Source organism: Macaca mulatta, chromosome X (genome assembly GCF_049350105.2).
Source record: "Macaca mulatta isolate MMU2019108-1 chromosome X, T2T-MMU8v2.0, whole genome shotgun sequence".
NCBI classification, from domain to species: domain Eukaryota; kingdom Metazoa; phylum Chordata; class Mammalia; order Primates; family Cercopithecidae; genus Macaca; species Macaca mulatta.
The window spans coordinates 136295532-136305482 of NC_133426.1; the positions used below are offsets into that span (position 1 = coordinate 136295532).

Consider the following 9951-nt stretch of genomic DNA (forward strand, 5'->3'; position numbering starts at 1 on the left):
CTCCAGAACTGTGAGACACAAATTTCTGTTGTTTATAAGCCACCCAGTCGATGGTATTTTCTTACAGCAACCAGAACAAACTAAGACACTACCTCTAGAACACAATAAACATGTAGAACCACCCATAAGACTGTTCCCAGATTTTTCTGATGACCCTCAGAGTCTGCTGAGAGGGGAAGTTTCCCTTAACACTAAAAACATAATTTACAATCAGCCTCCAGATTTACTTCTATGTGAAGGTCAGAGAAAAATGTACAACCCTCTTTTGCTCCAGTAGCAATAAAGAAAATTAAACAAACAGGGACATTTTCAATTCTGAAGTGAGAAGCCATCCTCTCATCAAAATCTCTATCCAGGCAAACCTGCTCAGTGGTTTTCAAATTTCAATTATAATAGCAAAGTTCAAATTTCAATTACAATATACCCCTGCTCGAGAACTTAGAACCATTCATTGCTGCCTATTACATTATGTCCCAAACTCCACAGGTCAGTATTCCAAGGCTCTCCATTAACTGGCCTTATCTAATCATCATCATAAGGCCCCTGTCTTCCCCACTCCATTCCAGAAACATCCCACTAATTAATTACCCTGAATTAGCTAGCTTCTTGCTACTGCAAATAGCCTAAGGTACCTCCTTTGTTCTTAGCACAATACCAGCTCCAGCATCTCTGAGGAGAAAGATTTAGGAGTCTCTTCTTTCCCTCAATAACATCTGAACTGATGTCAACATGTTGGGAAACATCCCTGTTCTCTGGGCTTGCTTTTCCCAAAACAGAGGATCACTATATTTAATTAAGACTCATCCTCAAAAGATGGGAGAGGCATTCAGTGGGGACTGACAGTGTGAAACTCATTACCACAAAAGGTAATAGAGGCTGAAAATGTAGAGAAATTCTGAATGACAGAACCATAAAGAATTATTAAAGGAGCCCGGTGTGGTGGCTCACATCTTTAATCTCAGCACTTTGGGAGGCTAAGCCTGTTGGAGCACTTGAGCTCAGGAGTTCAAGACCAGCCTGGGCAAGATGGCGAGATCCTGTCTCTACAAAAAATACAAAAATTAGTCAGGTATAGTGGCTCATGCCTGTAGTCCCAGATACTTGGGAGGCTGAGGTGGGAGGACTGTTTGAGCCCAGAACGCAGAGGATGCAGTGAGCCAAGATCAAACCACTGCACTCCAGCCTGGGCAAGAGAGGGAGACCCTATCTCAAAAAAAAAAAAAAAAAAGAAAGAAAGAAAAAAATGAATTATTAAAAGAAAGCAAACTGCCACCAGGTGCGGTGGCTCATGCCTGTAATCCCAGCACTTTGGGAGGCCGAGGCGGGTGGATCACCTGAGGTCGGGAGTTCGAGACCAGCCTGGCCAACATGGAGAAACCCTGTCTCTACTAAAAAGTACAAAATTAGCAGGGCGTGGTGGCGCATGCCTGTAATCCCAGCTACTCGGGAGACTGAGGCAGGAGAATCGCTTGAACCCAGGAGGTGGAGGTTTCAGTGAACTGAGATCACGCCATTGCACTCCAGCATGGGCAACAAGAGTGAAACTCCGTCTCAAAGGAAAAAGAAAAAAAGAAAAAAGAAAGCAAACTGTTCAGGAGACACAACCCAAGGAACTCTTGGGAAAAACTCTTTCTCAAGGAACATACTTTATCAGGAAGTTAAGTTTAGCTAAGTGCTGTAACAGATTGATATCAAAGAGGCAACTATGCCTTTCTAAAACTCATTTGGTTAGCCAAGTCACAGACAGAATCCAAAGCTAGATAAAGCCAAGACTGACCTCCATAGAGTCATTCTCCAGAGAATGTACTCTTGGTGAGCACAATATAGTCACTTTTTCCTCTTCCCAATCTCACATAAGGATGCTCTTCAGGAACCTGGACCTTGTCACTGTGGGCACTAACATTCTGGCATGTCAAAGTTTGGCTTTGGTCTACATAGTCTTGTGTCTCCTCAAACCTAGTAAGTTCATATTATCAGGTCTGCTTTTTCTATTTCACCTGTCTTCCAGACACGCCTCCCCTTTCTTTTTCTTTTTTTTTTTTTTTTTAGATGGAGTTTTACTCTTGTTTTGTTGCCCAAGCTGGAGTGCAATAGTGCAATCTTGGCTCACTGCAACCTCCACCTCCCAGGTTCAAGTGATTCTCCTGCTTCAGCCTCCCAAGCAGCTGGGAATACAGGTGTGCACCACCACGCCCAGCTAATTTTTTGTATTTTTAGTAGAGACAGGGTTTCACCAGGAGTTGGCCCAGCTGGTCTTGAACTCCTGACCTCAAGTGATCCACCTGCCTCAGCATCCCAAAGTGCTGGGATTACAGGCATGAGCCACTGCACCCGGCCCACGCTGCCCCTTTCATCAGGATAACTCACTAAGTAACAATGTATGGAGCACAAATTGCTCGATTCTTCTCCAAGTCATCCTCATCTCGGCAGCAGGGACCAGGAGTGGCCACAGCAGTGATGATCCCTCATTAACTCACAAAGCTCCTGATAGGCTTCCCTGTTCCTGCAAGGCTACCAGAAATGCCATGCTGCAACACCATCAATTCTCTGCAAAGATGCCTTCACTTTCTAGGAGCATAAGCTTGGGAGACCCCAAGAGCCTAGATGCCATTGGGTAACACACACACTAGCTCGCAAGAATCCTGAATATGCTGGTCTAGTATTTGGTACTATGTACACTTTACTAAAGCATGTGGGTTTGAATGTCTTCAGGATTCCATAGCCAAAGGATAACAATGAAAGGTCGAAATTAGAAGAAAAAGCCCTGAGACAGTATAGAGACATTGGCTGGCCAACTCATCTTGATGAAGGAACCTCACTTCTGTGGGCCTGGTTTCCTCACCCACACAAGAACGGAGATAGTCTCAAAAGTCCTTTCCAGCTCTACCATCCTATGATTCTGCGGGTCAAGATTGTTAAATTTTAAGTACATCCAGAATGTTTTAATTCAGCAACACTTATTGGCCATCTACTCTATGTAAGGCATGGTAGAGAGCACTGTGGGGGCTACACAGCCATTGAACATAGTCTCTGTCCTTGAAAGAGACTAGCTGTAGGGGACAACAACAGTGAGAAGTGTAATCACCATAGAGCTCCAAACTATAAGAAATGTCATGTGATTATCTGTTGAATGAGTGGTGTGCACAATTAGCCCAATGAATGCAGAAATTACTGGAAAGTTTTCATGAAGACTCAAGAAAGAATTTGAGGGAGGGGTAGAATTTGGATACGCTAGACAAGTATTTTTTGTATTGATTACTATTGATTACTAAACAGTGTTGCAAAGCTGTTTTCAGTTCATCCAATTCAATGACTCTTCTGCCAATATATACATCAAAAGCTCTAATGGGGACCAATCTGACAGAACCTGGTCTGACAGTGCCTTGATAAGATTTCCTTCATATACAGAGGACAGAGTGAGACCATAAGCACTGATTATAGCAGTAAACTGCTTCTGCTTCAGGGGTCAAGAGTCACACAGTCATTCTTGCCACAAGGGAAGTCTGAGGACTTTGGCCCCACTAGTGGCCTGCTCAGAAAGCTAAAAGAGAAAGCTGGAAGCCAATTCCAGGAGTCAGTGCACTTGTTCCTTTCTCCGGGATCACATTTTATCAGGAAGTTGAATTTGCCTGAATACCTCAATAGCCTTTCAGTAGCTGGATGGCTCCTAGGTTGTCAGTGTCATTCTGTTACAGTGTCCTGACACTTCAGGCCAAGCTGGTAGCTATGTGTTCATCGCACAAGCTGGATAGAGCTTGAGCAGAAAGAAGTGAAAATTGTTCATATGCTCAAAGCTGAAATTGGCAATACACACTCACATTTCTTAAATACCTCACCCTAAGAATTAATTAGAAAATCTTTTTTCTTTAAGCATTATACCATTTTCACTCTGCTTTTAAGTTTAAATACGTTTGCCATGAATACAATTATATTTAAATATAGTAACCTACTGGTAATCTATAATCTCCTTTCATGTGTATTTGAGTCTTCCAGACAAACACAGAGTTATACAGAATTTCAGGTTCTTGGAGTTGCAAGAGGCTTAGTGAATATTTGGCCAAATTTCTACTCTGTGACAGCGGCCCTGAGAGAGGCTCCCCAGCTTCTTCAGAAACACTTCTAACAGGCCAGGCACAGTGGCTCATGCCTGTAATCCCAGCACTTGGGGAGGCTGAGGCAGGTGGATCACTTGAGATCAGGATTTCAAGACAAGCCTGGCCAACATGGTGAAACCCTGTCTCTACTGAAAATACAAAAATTATTTGTATTTGGCAGGTGTCTGTAATCCCAGCTACCCGGGAGGCTGAGGCAGGAGAACTGCTTGCACCTGGGAGGCAGAGGTTGCAATGAGCTGAGATCATGCCACTGCACTCCAGCCTGGGTGATGGAGCGAGACTCTGTCTCAAAAAATAAGTTAAAAAAAAAAAAAAAGAAAGAAAGAAAGAAAAAAGAAACACTCTAACAATACAGAGCTAACTGGCCCCAGGGTGGAACAACCTTTTTTTGTTTTATGTATTCAATCTACTATCTGTCCACTGAAAATTACAGGTCACTCATTTGAAAAGTCTTCTAGAAGATATGTAAAGGCATAATCCAAAAATAAAAGGACATCTGCCAGCACTGCTAACACTGTGCGTTCTTCATTAAGGGGCACCCACATGCCTGACCAGACTCCTCAAGCCATCTGGCTGGCCCAGAGCTGTGCTGCAGGCAGCTATAAATCAACTCACACTTGTTCCTAAGCACCTGCTGCAAGCAGGACCCTGCTACTAAAATGCAGCTCCAGATGTGCCTCAAGAGTTGGACTATCTTCCCACAAGGCAAAAATGCAGCAGCCAGAGGATGTGGAGTCTCTACTCCTAGACAATGTAAGGATGAAAATAGATTACCATTTGTCTATTCAGATACCCTCACCTGCCTGAAGGCAGGGGGCTAGATCAACTGATTACCTGAGGTCTCACTAAGTTCTTTTTTCTTTTTTTTTTTTTTTTTTTGAGACAGAGTCTCACTCTGTCACCCAGGCTAAGATCTCCGCTCACTGCAGCCTCCACCTCCCAGGTTCAAGGGATCCTCCTGCCTCAGCCTTCTGAGTAGCTGGGACTACAGGCGCACAACATCCACACGGGGCTAATTTTTGTATTTTTAGTAGAGATGGGGGTTTCACCATTTGGCCAGGCTGGTCTCAAACTCCTGACCTCAAGTGATCTGCCTGCCTCGGCCTCCCCAAGTGCTGGGATTACAGGCATGAGCCACTGCGCTAAGTTCTAATACTAACAAAGCAGCACACATTCTGCTCCCCAAACCGTGCCCCCACTATGTGGTGGACAGGAATTTATAGACGCCAAAGAAAAAGGCCAACCAGAAGGAGACTTCATTCCTCAGAGGCATGCTGGTGTACCTTGTACACCTGTCACTGGCTAGGCACAACGCAGCCACCACCTAAAGTGTCTATGTGTTTATATATGACAGACACACACACATACACAAGCACGCACATTCACAAACACAAATTCCGCCATTCTCAGTACAAAGTATTCATCACCAGGGTCCTCTCCTCTTTGGTCACATTTCCACCTCCCCACTCTACTCCTCTGCTAACACATTTACTTCCTTCTCCCCTCTTCTTCCCACTACTCCCTCCTCCAGCCCTATCTTCAAAAATATTTAGTCTTTCACACACACAGCTGGTACTCAAGGAAGTTTTACAAATAACCTCACCCTTCAAAATGCAAGAAACAACCTGGGGGGAGGGGGAAGTCATCATGGTGGAAAACTCAACCTGCCTCTGTCAAACAGCAACGTGGCTAATTAGAAGCTTCATCCCACCAGCGGTTTTCTTCAGAGGCCTGCAGGGGCCTCAGTGGAACAGATTCCAATAAGATTCTTCTGCTGGCTCCCAGATACAAAAGGGGACAAATGGCAATAGCTCCAAATTTCAAGTACCCCTGGCCAGTCAAACCAGAGGTTTCCTGGGCCCAGAACTACCAACTAACTCAAAGCCTGGGAACAAGGCTCATCTCTGTTTGGAATGGTTGCAATAATAAAAATTTAACCATGGGGGTGGGGGTGGGGACAAAAAGAGAAAAAGGGAGGAAGAATGATAAAGAACAGAGGTCAGCTATTCACTTCCAAGAAGAAGCAGGGCAGGAATGAGGCAAGGAAAACTTGGAGAGAAGGGTGAGGAGAAGGAAAAACGATTTTTAATACTAGGAACTTATGCCTGCCTGACTACACATGCTCACTGGTACCACACACAAGCACGTGCATGCACACATGCACGCACACACCCTCAGTCAGGAAACTCAAACTGGAAAGCAAGTAAGAAGTCTTCAGCAACCTGCCTGACTTCGCTAAACACTTCACAAAGTCAGCAGTAGCGGCAGCAGCAGCAAAAAGACCTTTAACAAAGAGTTCCTCTGACCTTACTTTCCCAGCCCCGTTATATACTGGGTCCCCCTCCTCCCCCTGCTGTTACTCAAGCCAGCTGCAACCATCCAAAAGTCTGGCAAAGCAGCCCGAAAATCACTCTGGGTGCATTGGGAAAGCCTGAAGCCCTCACAGAAGGACAAAAAAATGAGCCCCAAGGGACCAGAGCTCACTTTACTTCCCCACTAGGCTGGCCAAGGTGCCCCCTCCTATCTCCCATGGCCACACCCCAGCATGAGGCCTCCATTTCCAGGTCACCCATGTACATACACCATAGCAGGCTCACGTCAGGTGTGGCTTACAGTCCACACACACACCTCTTGGCTCTCAAAGGCCTCCTCACAGTAATCCCAAAACAATTAGCACTGCTCCCATCCCTAGAGTGTAGAGCATTCTCAGCACACCCAGGAGACACGCCACAGTGCCCTAGAATCCAACCGGCCACCTCCCCTAGAGACGAGACCTACACAGACTTCAAACAGTGGCTCGAGTACAAGGTATTACACCACAGAAAAAAATCACTCCAAGGCTGGTACCAGGCATACACAGAATATAGAGTTGTTTACATTCAGTGATTTTGAGGGAAAGAAAGAGCAACTCACTTCTAATAAGCACGTATGTGCCACGCACACAACTAGTATGTGGTCCAGCTGAGGCTGGAACTAATCCGTAGGTTCCCAATTCAGTTGGCTTTTCACCGTAACAGCTAGCTGAGAGCTGAGCCTTACGGAAACAGGGCCCAGAATAACAAAATAGGTGAGGATTGCTGAGTGATGTAACAATGAGGGGTGCCCTTAGGTTTGTGTGCAGGGGAGGCCATCTGTCATTCAGCTTCTAAGGAGACCACTAAAAGGGAGAGGTGAGTAATTAAGACAAACTTCCTTATTTCCCAAGTCTATCAAGGATAGCCCCAAACCAGTACTACAAAATTGGTATCAAAGGTATTGGTCTTTTGGGGAAGCACATACTCTGTGATGACCATGAAGCAATGAATTCAGCTGGCATCATCTACAGACATTGCTCAAGAGGATGTTAAAGTCATCCAAGGACCAGCCCCAAACTCCCCAGAAAGCGGGTTCTCCCCCTAGACCCAAAGTAACCATAATCAGGCAACTCTACTCAACCAAAACTCACTCAAAGGCGAAGAAGAGTGTACATGTCCCCAGGATGAGGAAAAGGGTCAGGTAGAAAATGCCCTTTTGCCGGGCCATCATGACCCGGCCATCACAGCAAAAGGTGTTCCTGCCTGGGAGTTTCTCCCATTTCCGTGTCACCTTCTTTCTCACCACCATCACAGACATGATTGGAATTCCTGCTCCAAAATGGGTTTTGCGATTACACAAGAGAAGACACAGAGGCTGAGCCCAGCTTTGAAATCGCGTTGCCTGCTATTCCTGCCGCTGGGTCAAACATCATCAAAAGTCCAATTGCCAGCCCTAAGAAAAAGCAGAAAAAGAAAAAAAATGAGGCAAGAATAAAAAAAATACAGTTCAACCCTCCTTTCCCAGAGACAGAAAGTTGAAAACTGACTGAAGGGGTGGGGACGGGGAAGTGGGGAAAAGTTTATTTCCAATTCGTGTTTGTTCTCTACAAGAAGATATGATTAAAGGTTCTCAAATAAGGAAAAGGGCTAGTATTTCCTCTTAAATAAGCCTCTATGCTTCCAATCTAATGCTGGTGATCTGATCATCACAGAACCTTGGAACTAGAGAGGATTTTATAGGTGATCGTGCCAATTATTAATACTTTGTTTTGTAAATGAGTAAAATGAGGACCAGAGAGAGGAAATAACTTATCCAGGGCCACACAGCAGCAATGCTGATACTGCTAACTTCAAGTCAAGGGCATGTTCCACTATGCCACAATGTTCTTTCAACATCATTAAAAGGACTCTAAAAATAATAGTAGAGTTTCTGTCCTTATAAAGCCTCCCTCCCTTCCTCCACTTCACCTTCTTTCTTCAATTAGCCACTCGAGTATGAATCACAGCAGGGAACAAGTCACCCTCTGGCAGGGCCGGGAGGTTCTGGACGCTCTGTGCACATACGTGCATTGTATTTACACAAAACAGATTTCCCCTCATCAAACCCTCTGCAACTTCCTGAGTCCGGGAAATGAAACAATCTGGCTGGTCTAGCCTAACATTTGTGGGAATCATAATGAAACCACATCAGAGACCTGTAGGTGAAAGGCTGACTTAAGCAGGAGAGATTCTGGAATGGTTGGTGACTGCTGATGGCTGGTTGGGGGGTGGGGAATGGCAGCAGCTAAGAAAAGTCACAAGGGCGCTTTCTGGGACATGTCCTAAGTACCATCTCTACTCAGCATCCTGAATTCCCAGGCCCAGCCTTTCTCAGCCTCTGCCACCCTTCTCCTCCGCTCAGGTGTGGTGCTGTGGCCTCTATTTACCGACACCACATGCCCCACGCTGGCAGGACTGAGGCGGAAGCCTGCAGCCCGACGGACAGAGGGAGAAACAGCCAACTCGAGATCATTCCCGGGCTGGAGAGGGCAAACGTCCAAAAACAGCCTAGGAGCGGAGCAGGGAAATGAGAAGGTAGAAGGCTCGGGGAAGGGGAAGGGGGCCCAGAGGTGCAGAGAACCCGTCCTTTGTGTAAAACTAACCTGGAAGATAATCTCCTCCCGATAAACCGGCCCAGCGGGAGAAGGGAGACCACGAACGGGGAGCCGGCCTGGAAGAACAAAGATCAAAATCCGTCGGGAAGCAGCGACCGGCTCCCCAGCGGGGGGCCGGAGGCCAGAGAGCGGAGATCGGGGCCGGGCCGCGCGCGCGGCCTCGCGAGGCCCGCCCTGCCTCTGCCACGCCGCGGACCACCGCCCCAGGCAGGTTGGGACGCGCGCCACATCCACACGCACACGCAGCCACACGCTCGTACACACTCACACACGCCCCGCCACGTGTAGTCACCCCGGGCCAGGGGCTCGGCGGCTGCCGAGTTGAGAAGGGCGGTGCCTACGTCCCCGCGTCCCGGCGCAGCGGAAGGGGAGGCAGCCCACCCTGCAGACCAGCCCCGGAGACCCCCGCCCCCACCCCTCGTTACCTGAACCACGGAGACCCAACTCGGCCGGCAGCTGACGGCAGGAAGCGGACCGTCCCAGGGGATCGCGTCGGCCGCCAAAGGTGGCAGCGACTTCTCCTCCCTGGGCCGGGAGGCTGTCTCCTCCTGACAAGGGGCCCCAGTGGTCGGGGCCCTAAACCAGCTGTGGCAACCGCCCACCGCTGGCCAAATGGAACGCTCCTCACGTCACCAGGTCGCTCCAGTAGTTGCTCGCCCTCTATTGGCCGATCGGCCTCGGCGCCTCCGCCCCGGCCGCCCCTATCCCGAACTGCCATTGGATATGTCGAACGCCACTCGACGATGCCTCCGCCCACTCCTCCACCCATCTCCCTGCTGCATGCCCACCTGCCCAGCCACTGCCAGCCTCTCTTTGGGGTCTGAGCGCCAGTAGGTGAAGTGTTGCCTTCTATTAATATAGTTACGCAGAGACGGAGGTGAAGGGTAG

At 47.6% G+C, this 9951-nt stretch overlaps 2 protein-coding genes across 2 annotated transcripts in view; both read right to left on the reverse strand.

Moving 5' to 3' along the window:
• The window catches only part of ZDHHC9 (zinc finger DHHC-type palmitoyltransferase 9), a 36949-nt gene extending 29140 nt beyond the window's left edge, over positions 1-7809 (reverse strand). Inside the window, exon 1 of the mRNA XM_015128169.3 lies at positions 7561-7809. Coding sequence (XP_014983655.1) covers positions 7561-7727 — 167 coding nt within the window. The 5' untranslated portion in view covers positions 7728-7809. The remainder of the gene's footprint in view (positions 1-7560) is intronic.
• Positions 7725-9832, reverse strand: LOC144338536 (uncharacterized). Its single transcript, XM_077988420.1, has 3 exons — positions 9489-9832; positions 9052-9119; positions 7725-7862 (listed from the first exon to the last, which is right to left on the reverse strand). The coding sequence occupies exons 1-3, from the start codon at positions 9830-9832 to the stop codon at positions 7762-7764; spliced, it is 513 nt and encodes a 170-aa protein (XP_077844546.1). The 3' UTR covers positions 7725-7761.
• Positions 9833-9951: the final 119 nt, after the last annotated feature.

Bases quoted from the DNA above. Each gene is read 5' to 3' on its own strand.
- LOC144338536 (XM_077988420.1), bottom strand. From the start codon at position 9,832: ATGGGTGGAGGAGTGGGCGGAGGCATCGTCGAGTGGCGTTCGACATAT. The intron at 9,120-9,488 runs GTAACGAGGGGT...TTGTTCTTCCAG, and splicing joins GTTGGGTCTCCGTGGTTCAG to GCCGGCTCCCCGTTCGTGGT. The intron at 7,863-9,051 runs GTTAGTTTTACA...GCTTTTTCTTAG, and splicing joins GGGAGGAGATTATCTTCCAG to GGCTGGCAATTGGACTTTTG.